Source organism: Salmo salar, chromosome ssa01 (genome assembly GCF_905237065.1).
Source record: "Salmo salar chromosome ssa01, Ssal_v3.1, whole genome shotgun sequence".
NCBI lineage: Eukaryota > Metazoa > Chordata > Actinopteri > Salmoniformes > Salmonidae > Salmo > Salmo salar.
The window spans coordinates 103,346,475-103,363,385 of NC_059442.1; the positions used below are offsets into that span (position 1 = coordinate 103,346,475).

At 47.4% G+C, this 16,911-nt stretch overlaps 1 protein-coding gene across 3 annotated transcripts in view; it reads right to left on the reverse strand.

Annotated features, from left to right (window-relative positions):
* Positions 1-16,911, reverse strand: part of LOC106613610 (probable methyltransferase TARBP1) — a 52,304-nt gene that overhangs the window by 15,726 nt on the left and 19,667 nt on the right. For all 3 annotated transcript variants that reach the window (XR_006756808.1, XM_045687057.1, XM_045687059.1), the window contains 10 exons: positions 11,580-11,730; positions 10,546-10,833; positions 9,754-9,851; positions 9,475-9,627; positions 9,002-9,231; positions 5,474-5,699; positions 4,945-5,133; positions 2,759-2,964; positions 2,523-2,594; positions 258-378 (listed from right to left, as the gene is read on the reverse strand). Coding sequence is in view for 2 of the 3 variants with exons in the window: in XM_045687057.1 (XP_045543013.1) it covers positions 258-378; positions 2,523-2,594; positions 2,759-2,964; positions 4,945-5,133; positions 5,474-5,699; positions 9,002-9,231; positions 9,475-9,627; positions 9,754-9,851; positions 10,546-10,833; positions 11,580-11,730 (1,734 nt within the window). In the remaining variant the exon portion in view is untranslated. The remainder of the gene's footprint in view (positions 1-257; positions 379-2,522; positions 2,595-2,758; positions 2,965-4,944; positions 5,134-5,473; positions 5,700-9,001; positions 9,232-9,474; positions 9,628-9,753; positions 9,852-10,545; positions 10,834-11,579; positions 11,731-16,911) is intronic.

Below are 16,911 nucleotides of genomic sequence, written 5' to 3' on the forward strand. Positions count from 1 at the left end.
TATGAACTGGGTTAATGTGTGTGATGCTATGAACACACACACTGAATGAGTAGACATCATGGACTATAAACAAGCCAAATCTCCAGCTGTCTTTCCTTGGTTGCTACTGTCCTCTCTGGTCACCTCCTCCTCAAAATGAACTGGAGGATAAGATCTGAGAGGAGGAACCTTGGATGTTCTCCTCTAATGACTTTTGAGAAGGAGGTAAGGAGAGAGGACGCGAGGAAAGACTAATTGAGGAAGAGCCCTGGTTTTACCTTTTTCAGCAAGCGGAGAACCAGTTCTTCCATCAGTCTCTCATGCAGCTGATTAGAGGGCTGGAGGCGGCTGAGGAACGCCACGACACACACACGTGGGAACTGGTCATCCCTGTTATCACTGAGTGAGAGGGAAAAAAGAGAGAGAAAGAAAGCTTAGAGATAAATGCATCTCTGTAGAGAAATAGGGACTACATTCACTGTTGACTACAGTACAAAGAAGGTCCACTATTGTCAGTGATGTGGTCGACTCCATGTTTTTATAGCCGGAATACACTACAGTGAGGGGCCAGGTAATATGTTCCAGTCCCACTACAGTGAGGGGTCAGGTTATAGGTTCCAGTCCCACTACAGTGAGGGGCCAGGTAATATGTTCCAGTCCCACTACAGTGAGGGGCCAGGTAATATGTTCCAGTCCCACTACAGTGAGGGGTCAGGTAATATGTTCCAGTCCCACTACAGTGAGGGGTCAGGTAATATGTTCCAGTCCCACTACAGTGAGGGGCCAGGTTATAGGTTCCAGTCCCACTACAGTGAGGGGTCAGGTAATATGTTCCAGTCCCACTACAGTGAGGGGCCAGGTTATAGGTTCCAGTCCCACTACAGTGAGGGGCCAGGTTATAGGTTCCAGTCCCACTACAGTGAGGGGCCAGGTTATAGGTTCCAGTCCCACTACAGTGAGGGGCCAGGTAATATGTTCCAGTCCCACTACAGTGAGGGGTCAGGTAATATGTTCCAGTCCCACTACAGTGAAGAGCCAGGTAATATGTTCCAGTCCCACTACAGTGAGGGGGCAGGTTATAGGTTCCAGTCCCACTACAGTGAGGGGGCAGGTAATATGTTCCAGTCCCACTACAGTGAGGAGCCAGGTAATATGTTCCAGTCCCACTACAGTGAGGGTGCCAGGTAATATGTTCCAGTCCCACTACAGTGAGGGGTCAGGTAATATGTTCCAGTCCCACTACAGTGAGGGGCCAGGTAATATGTTCCAGTCCCACTACAGTGAGGGGCCAGGTTATAGGTTCCAGTCCCACTACAGTGAGGGGCCAGGTTATAGGTTCCAGTCCCACTACAGTGAGGGGTCAGGTAATATGTTCCAGTCCCACTACAGTGAGGGGTCTGGTAATATGTTCCAGTCCCACTACAGTGAGGGGTCAGGTAATATGTTCCAGTCCCACTCCAGTAATAATAAATACTAATATATACCATTTAACAGACATTTTATGTTTGAGTGGTCCCGGGAATCAAACCCACTATCCTGGCATCGCAAGCCCCATGCTCTACCAACTGAGCTCCAGAGGACCACGACAGTATAGTACAGTAGACTACAGTAGAGTACAGTACCGTAGACTACAGTATAGTACAGTACACTACAGAACAGTACACTACAGTATAGTACAGTAGAGTACAGTACAGTAGACTACAGCATAGTACAGTAGAGTACAGTACAGTAGACTACAGAACAGTAGAGTAGACTACAGTATAGTACAGTAGAGTAGAGTAGAATACAGTATAGTACAGTAGACTACAGTATAGTGCAGTAGATTATAGTACAGTACTGTAGACTACGTATAGTACAATACAGTAGACTACAGTACAGTAGACTACAGTATGGTATAGTACAGTAGACTAAGGTATAGTACAGTACAGTAGACTACAGTATAGTACAATACAGTAGACTATAGTACAGTATATACAGTAGACTATAGTACAGTAGACTACAGTATAGTACAGTACAGTACAGTAGACTATAGTACAGTACAGTAGACTACAGTATAGTACAGTACAGTAGACTATTGTACAGTAGACTACAGTATTGTACAGTAGACTACAGTATAGTACAATAGAGTAGACTATTGTACAGTAGACTACAGTATAGTACAGTAGACTACAGTATAGTACAATACAGTAGACTACAGTACAATACAGTATTGTACAGTAGACTACAGTGCAGTACAGTAGACTACAGTATTGTACAGTAGACTACAGTATAGTACAATACAGTAGACTATAGTACAGTAGACTACAGTACAGTACAGTATAGTACAATACAGTAGAGTATAGTACAGTAGACTACAGTACAGTAGACTACAGTACAGTAGACTACAGTACTGTAAAGTAGACTACAGTATTGTACAGTACAGTAGACTACAGTACAGTAGACTACAATACAGTAGACTACAATACAGTAGACTACAATACAGTTCAGTAGACTACAGTAGACTACAGTATAGTACAGTAGATGAAGTGAGTTCAGCAGCTGACCTGGGGACTGCAGTGTTAGCAGCACACTTCTCTCCAAGCCTCTCCACAAAGACCTGGACCTCCTGGATCAGCCTATGGAGAATACAATCCATTATCCAGACAAGACCCTCAGTCCACAACAACCACTCCAATAACACTCTCGCTCACATTCTCTGTCTCTCGCTCACATTCTCTGTCTCTCGCTCACATTCTCTGTCTCTCGCTCACATTCTCTGTCTCTCACACTCCACACCCACCTTTGGTCCCTCCTGAACACAGGTCCATACACACATGCCTCAGCCAGGATGTCAGGGTGCAGTAGGGCACTGGAGAACATGGCATCTGATTGGCTCTGGCCTTCACTTCCTGGGTCAGAGGGCAGCCAGGTGTGGCAGCAGTGTTGGATCAGAACGTTGAATACACCGGTCTTGGCCTGGGAGAGTTCCATCAACTCAACGGCTATCTAGAGATTGAGAGGAGTCATTAGTGGGTTAATTACACAACAGTTGTGTCAACATCAACACTGTGTTTAATACTCATAATAACCACAACATGTTCTGTTAAACACTTGAAACTACTTGCCAAGCCACATTTCCCCAACTAGTGAACATGTAGCACGTTGCCTGCCACAACACAGACCTGTTCCATACAGACCTGGGTTCAATTAGGATTTATTTCCTTTCAAATACTTTAGCTGCTCTTGATTGAGCTAGCTTGGCAAAGTATTTGAACGATTTAAGCCACTATTTCAGCCCAGGTGTTGATACCCCATGCCTCCCTGTAGTTACCTGTTGTAGAGTAACAGTGAACCCAGGTGTTGATACCCCATGCCTCCCTCTAGTTACCTGTTGTAGAGTAGCAGTGAGCCCAGGTGTTGATACCCCATGCCTCCCTCTAGTTACCTGTTGTAGAGTAACAGTGAACCCAGGTGTTGATACCCCATGCCTCCCTCTAGTTACCTGTTGTAGAGTAGCAGTGAGCCCAGGTGTTGATACCCCATGCCTCCCTCTAGTTACCTGTTGTAGAGTAACAGTGAACCCAGGTGTTGATACCCCATGCCTCCCTCTAGTTACCTGTTGTAGAGTAGCAGTGAGCCCAGGTGTTGATACCCCATGCCTCCCTCTAGTTACCTGTTGTAGAGTAGCAGTGAACCCAGGTGTTGATACCCCATGCCTCCCTCTAGTTACCTGTTGTAGAGTAGCAGTGAGCCCAGGTGTTGATACCCCATGCCTCCCTCTAGTTACCTGTTGTAGAGTAGCAGTGAGCCCAGGTGTTGATACCCCATGCCTCCCTCTAGTTACCTGTTGTAGAGTAGCAGTGAACCCAGGTGTTGATACCCCATGCCTCCCTCTAGTTACCTGTTGTAGAGTAACAGTGAACCCAGGTGTTGATACCCCATGCCTCCCTCTAGTTACCTGTTGTAGAGTAGCAGTGAGCCCAGGTGTTGATACCCCATGCCTCCCTCTAGTTACCTGTTGTAGAGTAGCAGTGAACCCAGGTGTTGATACCCCATGCCTCCCTCTAGTTACCTGTTGTAGAGTAACAGTGAACCCAGGTGTTGATACCCCATGCCTCCCCTCTAGTTACCTGTTGTAGAGTAGCAGTGAACCCAGGTGTTGATACCCCATGCCTCCCTCTAGTTACCTGTTGTAGAGTAGCAGTGAGCCCAGGTGTTGATACCCCATGCCTCCCTCTAGTTACCTGTTGTAGAGTAGCAGTGAACCCAGGTGTTGATACCCCATGCCTCCCTCTAGTTACCTGTTGTAGAGTAGCAGTGAACCCAGGTGTTGATACCCCATGCCTCCCTCTAGTTACCTGTTGTAGAGTAGCAGTGAGCCCAGGTGTTGATACCCCATGCCTCCCTCTAGTTACCTGTTGTAGAGTAGCAGTGAGCCCAGGTGTTGATACCCCATGCCTCCCTCTAGTTACCTGTTGTAGAGTAGCAGTGAACCCAGGTGTTGATACCCCATGCCTCCCTCTAGTTACCTGTTGTAGAGTAACAGTGAGCCCAGGTGTTGATACCCCATGCCTCCCTCTAGTTACCTGTTGTAGAGTAGCAGTGAGCCCAGGTGTTGATACCCCATGCCTCCCCTCTAGTTACCTGTTGTAGAGTAGCAGTGAACCCAGGTGTTGATACCCCATGCCTCCCTCTAGTTACCTGTTGTAGAGTAGCAGTGAACCCAGGTGTTGATACCCCATGCCTCCCTCTAGTTACCTGTTGTAGAGTAACAGTGAACCCAGGTGTTGATACCCCATGCCTCCCTCTAGTTACCTGTTGTAGAGTAGCAGTGAACCCAGGTGTTGATACCCCATGCCTCCCTCTAGTTACCTGTTGTAGAGTAGCAGTGAACCCAGGTGTTGATACCCCATGCCTCCCTCTAGTTACCTGTTGTAGAGTAGCAGTGAGCCCAGGTGTTGATACCCCATGCCTCCCTCTAGTTACCTGTTGTAGAGTAGCAGTGAGCCCAGGTGCCTGGTCCACTGTTAACTCCAGCAGGCTGTGGTGAAAGGCCATGGTCACAAAGCCCTGCAGGGTGGGCCAGAAGTCATGAGGGTTACTGCTCAGTCCCAGCACCAGCTTCCAGGAGACAGTCACAGCCTCTACACACAGGGCCTCCTCAGACAGCGCCACCTGGTGGGGGATACAGGTTCACTATTTCATATTGCCTTATCAGAAGCCATATAAAGCAGGACATAAATGACTTGGCCACATGACCACTATACTATATTTTTTCTGAAACACTGTTGCAGTCAAAATCAGTTGTTAAACAAAACCAAGGCTTGGATTTCACTGTCTTTCCCCAGACACTGCTTACAAGGTAAGGAAATATTTTGTTTTGTAATTTGGGTGAACTATTCCTCTAAAACATGGTTATTGGTGTGGACAAGCCTGTAGAGAGCTGGGTGAGAAATAATGTCTCAGCCAGGTAGTTGACATGACAATATCAGCTGAAGTCAATTCTAAGACTCACCTGTGGCAACATGGAGGCCATGAAGTCCAGTACAGGCAGTACCAGGCCACTGGGTAGCAGAGACAGAGCCTCTATAGCAGCCTCGAGGGACCCTGACGCCCTGGGGAGCTCCAGGGGCCCGGGTAGTCCTATCCTCCTCCCGTAGCCCAGGCATGTCCACTGGTCCCGGATGAAATGAGCTGCCATACGGCCCCAGTCCTGGAGGAGAGGACCCTGTTCTGAAACACTGTAGACAGATGACAAACTCTTAATTATCAGAGATATCGGTAAGGCCCTCTGATCTCCCAGACAGGCCCCAGGCCCTCTGATCTCCCAGACAGGCCCCAGGCCCTCTGATCTCCCAGACAGGCCCCAGGCCCTCTGATCTCCCAGACAGGCCCCAGGCCCTCTGATCTCCCAGACAGGCCCCAGGCCCTCTGATCTCCCAGACAGGCCCTCTATTTGGGACCTCTCAGGGCAGTGAAGTCCTGGAACTCCCTGCCAGAAAGTTATAAAAAAAATGTTTGAATGACTACAGTGGGTCTAAGAGGTTATTGTAATATGTTCTGTTGTATTTAAATTCATAGGTGAACATGAGGTATAGGTCCTGTGTAGCTCAGTTGGTAGAGCATGGCGTTTGCAACGCTAGGGTTGTGGGCTCCATTCCCACAGAGGACCAGTACCATAAGATTTTTTTAACGAAAATGTATGCACTCACTGCTGTAAGTCGCTGTGGATAAGAGCCTCTGCTAAATGATTAAAAAAATATACAAAATAAAGACAAACAAATGTATATGTGGGTGGAAGGGTAGGCTGGGGGCTGTAATATGTATACGGTGCCTTCGGAAAGTATTCAGACCCCTTGACTTTTTCCACATTTTGTTAGGTTACAGCCTTATTCTAAAATGGATTAAATAAAAATAAAAAAAAGTCCTCAATCGACTCAAAATGACAAAGCAAAAACAGGTTTGTTAAAAACTTTAGCAAATGTATTAAAAACAAAAAAACGGAAATACCTTATTTATTCAGACCCTTTGATATGAGACTGAAAATTTAGCTCAGGTGCATCCTGTTTCCATTGATCATCCTTGAGATGTTTCTACAACTTGATTGGAGTCCACCTGTGGTAAATTCAATTGATTTGACATGATTCGGAAAGGCACACCTGCCGATATAAGGTCCCACAGTTGACAGTACATGTCAGAGAAAAAAAACAGGCCATGAGGTTGAAGGAATTGTCCGTAGAGCAACGAGACAGGATTGTATCGAGGCACAGATCTGGAGAAGGCTACCAAAACATTTCTCCAGCACTGAAGGTCCCCAAGAACACAGTGGCCTTCAATCATTCTTAAATGGAAGAAGTTTGGAAACACCTAGACTCTTCCTAGAGCTGGCTGCCTGGCCAAACTGAGCAATCGGGGGAGAAGGGCCTTGGTCAGGGAAATGACCAAGAACCCGATGGTCACTGACAGAGCTCCAGACTTCTTCGGTGGAGATGGGAGAACCTTCCACAAGGACAACAATCTCTGCAGCACTCTACCAATCAAGCCTTTATGGTAGAGTGGCCATACAGAAGCCACTCCTCAGTAAAAGGCACATGACAGCGCGCTTGGAGTTTGCCAAAAGGCACCTAAAGGTCTCTCAGACCAAGATTCTCTGGTCTGATAAAACCAAGATTGAACTCTTTGTCCTGAATGCCAAGCGTCACACCTGGAGGAAACTTGGCCCCACCAAGCATGGTGGTGGCAGCAGAAAGAGAGAGATCCTTGATGAAAACCTGCTCCAGAGTGCTCAGGACTTCAGGCTGCGGCGAAGGTTCACCTTCCAACAGGACAATGACCCTAAGTACACAGTACACAATGACCTTAAGTACACAGCCAAGACAACGCAGGAGTCTCTGAATGTCCTTGAGTGGCCCAGCCAGAGCCCGGACTTGAACTCAATCGAACATCTCTGTAGAGACCTGAAAATAGCTGTGCAGCAACGCTCCCCATCCAACCTGAGAGAGCTTGAGAGGATCTACAGAATGGGAGAAATGGGAGAAACTCTCCAAATACAGGTGTGCCAAGCTTGTAGCGTCGTGCCCAAGAGGACTTGAGGCTGTAATCGCTGGTGCTTCAACAAAGTGCTTCAACAAAGTACTGAGTAAAGGGTCTGAATACTTACGTAAATGTGGTATTTTAGTTTTTTTTGCTAACATTACTAAAAACCTGTTTTTCCTTTGTCATTATGGGGTTTTGTGTGTAGAATGATGAGGAAAAAAAAGATTTAATCAATTTTGTAACGTAACAAAATGTGGAAAGATTCCAGGGGTCTGAATACTTTGCGAATGCACTGTAGGTAATAGGAATGTTTGTTTTAACTTTGCTATTGTTTTTTTGGTTTTTTACATTTCTTCAGGACTCTTGGAAGACTAGCCCTTGGGCTAAAAGAGATCCTAATAAAATCCATTCATTTCTATTGGGCACAAAATAATCTGAATCACAACCAAAACAAACAGCAAATACATCCAACAAGTTTGTAAAGTCATTGTGTGCTAGGAATTTGGGAACAAATACTAAACTTTTGTCGACTTTAAAACACATAAGTGAATTTGTCCCAATATTTTTGGTCTCATAAAATGGGAGGACTACGTACAAAAAGTGTTGTAATTTCTATACGGTTCACCCTATATGGAGGACAATACCCTCACATTAAAGATGACAGTCTGACCTTTAACCTCATACTCATTGTATCAATCCAAAGTGCTGGAGTACAGAGCCAAAACAACAACAAATGTCCCAATACTTTAGTAGCTCACTGCATGTAGATGTGCATATCCTTGCCACAATCTCCATTTTACCATTTGACTTGTAACCTCTGGGAGATGGTTTTTCTCCCACATGTAAATTCCACGTTGAACAGCAAATGACTTAATAGCATGTGACAAAAACAGTCACAATTTAGAGCCCTGACTGGCAGAAAAATCAGGGCCATATAGTGTTGTATACTAGTGGTTTACTTAAGCAATAAGGCCCAGGGGGTGTGGTATATGGCCAATATACCACGGTTAAGGGCTTTTCTTAGGCACGACGCATCGCGGAGTGCCTGGATAAAGCCCTTAGCCGTGGTACATTGGTCATATATCACAAACCCCCGAGGTGCCTTATTGCTATTATAAACTGGTTACCAACGTAATTAGAGCAGTAAAAATAAATGTTTTGTCATACCCGTGGTATACAGTCTGATATACCACGGCTGTCAGCCAATCGAACCACCCAGTTTATAATATACAACACATTATCCTGATGATACAGTACATCTACATTTAAACAATACCATGCATACTGTACTGGCCCTGTAGACTGATGTACAGTTGGAGGTTTCAGCAGGCTCTGGTTGAAGTGGACCATGCATACTGTACTGGCCCTGTAGACTGATGTACAGTTGGAGGTTTCAGCAGGCTCTGGTTGAAGTGGACCATGCATACTGTACTGGCCCTGTAGACTGATGTACAGTTGGAGGTTTCAGCAGGCTCTGGTTGAAGTGGACCATGCATACTGTACTGACCCTGTAGACTGATGTACAGTTGGAGGTTTCAGCAGGCTCTGGTTGAAGTGGACCAGAGCGAGAGGAGGGGCTGGGGGTGGGGCAGGGGAGTAGAAGTAGCTAGACAGATGGACCAGTAGAATCATGCTCTCTGATTGGAGGTTGAACACTCCCAGCGCTGCAACCTCACAGGTCATGGCCAACGACGCCATGGCAACCGCCCTGGACACCTGACCCGCCACAGAGGGGATCTAAGAGAAACACACACACACACACACACACACACACACACACACCTTCCAGTTGTATAGTGAAAACCATGATGAACATCAATATGACAAATAGCAGTCCAACTAGTCTTTTTTCAATCAGAGTCTAACTGCTAAAGAAACATATCCCATTATTCAAACTGACACATGAATCCAGTGATGTATGAAGTGACTAGTGAAGGAGAGCAGCCTGAGAGAGAGGAGATAGATCCTGTAATACTGTACCTGGTCAGCTTCTAGGATCCTCAGGACGTATCTGAGGAGTCTGGGGAAATAGGCCTCCTGTACCTTGGAGTGGTTCCACTCTAACACACTGTACATCAGCACCACCTCTTTCAGCACTGACAGGTAGAGCTCAGCACGCTCTACATCACATAGCTGGAGAGGACAGACAAACAAAACACAGGTGGAGGAGAAATGCAGGTACATGATCAATGTTATAAGATGTGAGATTGAGTGAGTGAGTGTGACAGAGAGTGAGTGACAGTGAGAGAGTGTGTTCACCTCCTGCAGTTCTCCACTCAGTCTTCGGAGGATGAACTCCTGAATGGGCTCCACCACGCCCAGAACCAGCATTTCCATGGAGACCGTCACACTGTCCTCTGTAGAAGACAAAACACTTTCTTTTTAAACAATGAATGACATCTTATTTTGCATGTTTCCAGTGCTATGAATCAACATGAATCATAACTAAGAATCAATTAGAATCACTACTTGAGTCAAGTTGAGAAGAGAAGAGTTGAGTCGAGAAGGGTACAGTAGAGTACAGTAGAGCAGAGTAGAGTACAGTAGAGCACAGCAAAGTCCAGCAGAATACAGTAGAGTACAGTAGTGTAGAGTATAGTACAGCAGAGTACAGTACATTAGAATAGAGTACAGTACAGTAGATTAGTGTAGAGTATAGTACAGCAGAGTACAGTACAGTAGAATACAGTAGAGTACAGTATAGTAGTGTAGAGTATAGTACAGCAGAGTACAGTACATTAGAATACAGTAGAGTACAGTACAGTAGAATACAGTAGAGTACAGTACAGTAGAGCAGAGAGCATTACAGTAGTGTAGAGTATAGTACAGAAGAGTACAGTACATTAGAATACAGTAGAGTACAGTACAGTAGAATACAGTAGAGTACAGTACAACAGAGAACATTACAGTAGAGTAGTGTAGAGTATAGTACAGCAGAGTACAGTACTTTAGAACACAGTAGAGTACAGTACAGTAGAGCAGAGAACAGTAGAGTAGTGTAGAGTATAGTACAGCAGAGTACAGTACATTAGAATACAGTAGAGTAGATACCTTGTTCTTTCTCTACTGCAGCAGGGTGCCTGGCTGGTGTGAGCTGCAGTAGTCGTAGCAGCAGCTGCAGGCTCTTGTCAGTCTTGCGTAGCGGCAGGTAGACATTAGTGTGGAGCCTGCTCAGTGTGTCCAGTAGGGGGCGGAAGAGCGAGTCCATCCCACCGCTGACACCAGCAGTCTCCTCTCCTCCAGATCTCCTCTGAGTCCTCCCCTCTATGTCAACACACAGTAGGATGGCCTTGGCTAGCAGCTCTGCCTCTCCTGGGTCTGGTACACTGTCTGTCTGGTCTGTTGGACGTCACAACAAAGTTCATCAGTACAGTCATCTATTCTATATAGACTACAAGTTCACCAGTACAGTCATCCATTCTATATACACTACAAGTTCACCAGTACAGTCATCCATTCTATATACACTACAAGTTCACCAGTACAGTCATCCATTCTATATACTACAAGTTCACCAGTACAGTCATCTATTCTATATACTACAAGTTCACCAGTACAGTCATCCATTCTATATACTACAAGTTCACCAGTACAGTCATCTCTTCTATATACTACAAGTTCACCAGTACAGTCATCTCTTCTATATACTACAAGTTCACCAGTACAGTCATCTCTTCTATATACTACAAGTTCACCAGTACAGTCATCTCTTCTATATACTACAAGTTCACCAGTACAGTCATCTCTTCTATATACTACAAGTTCACCAGTACAGTCATCTATTCTATATACTACAAGTTCACCAGTACAGTCATCTATTCTATATACTACAAGTTCACCAGTACAGTCATCTATTCTATATACTACAAGTTCATCAGTGCAGATCTATTCTATATACTAGAAGTGAGTCCATCTAGACATACTCATATCTGTCCCGTTGATATTCCTGATCTGATAATACTCGTAATTGGAAAAACTGATTCACCTGCGCCAGCCGGGACTCACCTGCGCCAGCCGGGACTCACCTGCGCCAGCCGGGACTCACCTGCGCCAGCCGGGACTCACCTGCGCCAGCCGGGACTCACCTGCGCCAGCCGGGACTCTGAGGAAGAACTCCATCTGGTGTTGGACGTAGCCTCTCACAGTTTCCCTCTCTGGAGAAGTACTGGTACCATCAGCTGATTCTCTGTCACAGGGTATGAAGCTGCCTTCACTGTCAGCCAGCCAGTCACACAGCTAGTGAGGAGACAGAAACACAAGGGACAACTGATGGAAATACACTAAATATTTAAAAAACTGTTTGAAAAGATCAGAGCACTTCAATCATTCCACCCCCACACAGTACCTGATTCCAGAGAACAGAGCTCTTCCCTCATTCCACCCCCACACAGTACCTGATTCCAGAGAACAGAGCTCTTCCCTCATTCCACCCCACACAGTACCTGATTCCAGAGAACAGAGCTCTTCATTCCACGCCCACACAGTACCTGATTCCAGAGAACAGAGCTCTTCCCTCATTCCACCCCCACACAGTACCTGATTCCAGAGAACAGAGCTCTTCCCTCATTCCACCCCACACAGTACCTGATTCCAGAGAACAGAGCTCTTCCCTCATTCCACCCCCACACAGTACCTGATTCCAGAGAACAGAGCTCTTCATTCCACCCCACACAGTACCTGATTCCAGAGAACAGAGCTCTTCCCTCATTCCACCCCCACACAGTACCTGATTCCAGAGAACAGAGCTCTTCCCTCATTCCACCCCACACAGTACCTGATTCCAGAGAACAGAGCTCTTCCCTCATTCCACCCCCACACAGTACCTGATTCCAGAGAACAGAGCTCTTCATTCCACCCCCACACAGTACCTGATTCCAGAGAACAGAGCTCTTCATTCCACCCCCACACAGTACCTGATTCCAGAGAACAGAGCTCTTCCCTCATTCCACCCCCACACAGTACCTGATTCCAGAGAACAGAGCTCTTCCCTCATTCCACCCCACACAGTACCTGATTCCAGAACACAGAGCTCTTCATTCCACCCCACACAGTACCTGATTCCAGAGAACAGAGCTCTTCCCTCATTCGACCCCCACACAGTACCTGATTCCAGAGAACAGAGCTCTTCATTCCACCCCACACAGTACCTGATTCCAGAGAACAGAGCTCTTCCCTCATTCCACCCCACACAGTACCTGATTCCAGAGAACAGAGCTCTTCATTCCACCCCACACAGTACCTGATTCCAGAGAACAGAGCTCTTCATTCCACCCCACACAGTACCTGATTCCAGAGAACAGAGCTCTTCCCTCATTCCACCCCACACAGTACCTGATTCCAGAGAACAGAGCTCTTCCCTCATTCCACCCCACACACAGTACCTGATTCCAGAGAACAGAGCTCTTCATTCCACCCCACACAGTACCTGATTCCAGAGAACAGAGCTCTTCATTCCACCCCCACACAGTACCTGATTCCAGAGAACAGAGCTCTTCATTCCACCCCACACAATACCTGATTCCAGAGAACAGAGCTCTTCCCTCATTCCACCCCCACACACAGTACCTGATTCCAGAGAACAGAGCTCTTCCCTCATTCCACCCCCACACAGTACCTGATTCCAGAGAAGAGCTCTTCATTCCACCCCACACAGTACCTGATTCCAGAGAACAGAGCTCTTCATTCCACCCCCCACAGTACCTGATTCCAGAGAACAGAGCTCTTCATTCCACCCCACACACAGTACCTGATTCCAGAGAACAGAGCTCTTCATTCCACCCCACACAGTACCTGATTCCAGAGAACAGAGCTCTTCATTCCACACCACACAGTACCTGATTCCAGAGAACAGAGCTCTTCATTCCACCCCACACACAGTACCTGATTCCAGAGAACAGAGCTCTTCCCTCATTCCACCCAACACAGTACCTGATTCCAGAGAACAGAGCTCTTCCCTCATTCCACCCCACACAGTACCTGATTCCAGAGAACAGAGCTCTTCATTCCACCCCACACACAGTACCTGATTCCAGAGAACAGAGCTCTTCATTCCACCCCACACAGTACCTGATTCCAGAGAACAGAGCTCTTCATTCCACCCCCACACAGTACCTGATTCCAGAGAACAGAGCTCTTCATTCCACCCCCACACAGTACCTGATTCCAGAGAACAGAGCTCTTCCCTCATTCCACCCCCACACAGTACCTGATTCCAGAGAACAGAGCTCTTCCCTCATTCCACCCCACACAGTACCTGATTCCAGAGAACAGAGCTCTTCATTCCACCCCCACACAGTACCTGATTCCAGAGAACAGAGCTCTTCCCTCATTCCACCCCCCACAGTACCTGATTCCAGAGAAAAGCTCTTCATTCCACCCCACACAGTACCTGATTCCAGAGAACAGAGCTCTTCATTCCACCCCACACAATACCTGATTCCAGAGAACAGAGCTCTTCCCTCATTCCACCCCCACACACAGTACCTGATTCCAGAGAACAGAGCTCTTCCCTCATTCCACCCCCCACACAGTACCTGATTCCAGAGAGGAGCTCTTCATTCCACCCCACACAGTACCTGATTCCAGAGAACAGAGCTCTTCATTCCACCCCCACAGTACCTGATTCCAGAGAACAGAGCTCTTCATTCCACCCCACACACAGTACCTGATTCCAGAGAACAGAGCTCTTCATTCCACCCCACACAGTACCTGATTCCAGAGAACAGAGCTCTTCATTCCACCCCCACACAGTACCTGATTCCAGAGAACAGAGCTCTTCCCTCATTCCACCCCACACAGTACCTGATTCCAGAGAACAGAGCTCTTCCCTCATTCCACCCCCACACAGTACCTGATTCCAGAGAACAGAGCTCTTCATTCCACCCCACACAGTACCTGATTCCAGAGAACAGAGCTCTTCATTCCACCCCCACACAGTACCTGATTCCAGGGAACAGAGCTCTTCCCTCATTCCACCCCCACACAGTACCTGATTCCAGAGAACAGAGCTCTTCCCTCATTCCACCCCACACAGTACCTGATTCCAGAACACAGAGCTCTTCATTCCACCCCACACAGTACCTGATTCCAGAGAACAGAGCTCTTCCCTCATTCGACCCCCACACAGTACCTGATTCCAGAGAACAGAGCTCTTCATTCCACCCCACACAGTACCTGATTCCAGAGAACAGAGCTCTTCCCTCATTCCACCACACACAGTACCTGATTCCAGAGAACAGAGCTCTTCCCTCATTCCACCCCACACAGTACCTGATTCCAGAGAACAGAGCTCTTCATTCCACCCCACACAGTACCTGATTCCAGAGAACAGAGCTCTTCATTCCACCCCCCACACAGTACCTGATTCCAGAGAACAGAGCTCTTCATTCCACCCCACACAGTACCTGATTCCAGAGAACAGAGCTCTTCATTCCACCCCCACACAGTACCTGATTCCAGAGAACAGAGCTCTTCATTCCACCCCACACAATACCTGATTCCAGAGAACAGAGCTCTTCCCTCATTCCACCCCCACACACAGTACCTGATTCCAGAGAACAGAGCTCTTCCCTCATTCCACCCCCACACAGTACCTGATTCCAGAGAAGAGCTCTTCATTCCACCCCACACAGTACCTGATTCCAGAGAACAGAGCTCTTCATTCCACCCCCACAGTACCTGATTCCAGAGAACAGAGCTCTTCATTCCACCCCACACACAGTACCTGATTCCAGAGAACAGAGCTCTTCATTCCACCCCACCCAGTACCTGATTCCAGAGAACAGAGCTCTTCATTCCACCCCACACAGTACCTGATTCCAGAGAACAGAGCTCTTCATTCCACCCCACACACAGTACCTGATTCCAGAGAACAGAGCTCTTCCCTCATTCCACCCAACACAGTACCTGATTCCAGAGAACAGAGCTCTTCCCTCATTCCACCCCACACAGTACCTGATTCCAGAGAAGAGCTCTTCATTCCACCCCACACAGTACCTGATTCCAGAGAACAGAGCTCTTCATTCCACCCCCACAGTACCTGATTCCAGAGAACAGAGCTCTTCATTCCACCCCACACACAGTACCTGATTCCAGAGAACAGAGCTCTTCATTCCACCCCACACACAGTACCTGATTCCAGAGAACAGAGCTCTTCATTCCACCCCACACAGTACCTGATTCCAGAGAACAGAGCTCTTCATTCCACCCCACACACAGTACCTGATTCCAGAGAACAGAGCTCTTCATTCCACCCAACACAGTACCTGATTCCAGAGAACAGAGCTCTTCCCTCATTCCACCCCACACAGTACCTGATTCCAGAGAAGAGCTCTTCATTCCACCCCACACAGTACCTGATTCCAGAGAACAGAGCTCTTCATTCCACCCCCACAGTACCTGATTCCAGAGAACAGAGCTCTTCATTCCACCCCACACACAGTACCTGATTCCAGAGAACAGAGCTCTTCCCTCATTCCACCCCACACAGTACCTGATTCCAGAGAACAGAGCTCTTCATTCCACCCCACACACAGTACCTGATTCCAGAGAACAGAGCTCTTCATTCCACCCCACACAGTACCTGATTCCAGAGAACAGAGCTCTTCATTCCACCCCCACACAGTACCTGATTCCAGAAAACAGAGCTCTTCATTCCACCCCCACACAGTACCTGATTCCAGAGAACAGAGCTCTTCCCTCATTCCACCCCCCACACAGTACCTGATTCCAGAGAGGAGCTCTTCATTCCACCCCACACAGTACCTGATTCCAGAGAACAGAGCTCTTCATTCCACCCCCACAGTACCTGATTCCAGAGAACAGAGCTCTTCATTCCACCCCACACACAGTACCTGATTCCAGAGAACAGAGCTCTTCATTCCACCCCACACAGTACCTGATTCCAGAGAACAGAGCTCTTCATTCCACCCCACACAGTACCTGATTCCAGAGAACAGAGCTCTTCATTCCACCCCACACAGTACCTGATTCCAGAGAACAGAGCTCTTCCCTCATTCCACCCAACACAGTACCTGATTCCAGAGAACAGAGCTCTTCCCTCATTCCACCCCCACACAGTACCTGATTCCAGAGAACAGAGCTCTTCATTCCACCCCACACAATACCTGATTCCAGAGAACAGAGCTCTTCCCTCATTCCACCCCCCACACACAGTACCTGATTCCAGAGAACAGAGCTCTTCCCTCATTCCACCCCCACACACAGTACCTGATTCCAGAGAACAGAGCTCTTCCCTCATTCCACCCCACACAGTACCTGATTCCAGAGAAGAGCTCTTCATTCCACCCCACACAGTACCTGATTCCAGAGAACAGAGCTCTTCATTCCACCCCCACAGTACCTGATTCCAGAGAACAGAGCTCTTCATTCCACCCCACACACAGTACCTGATTCCAG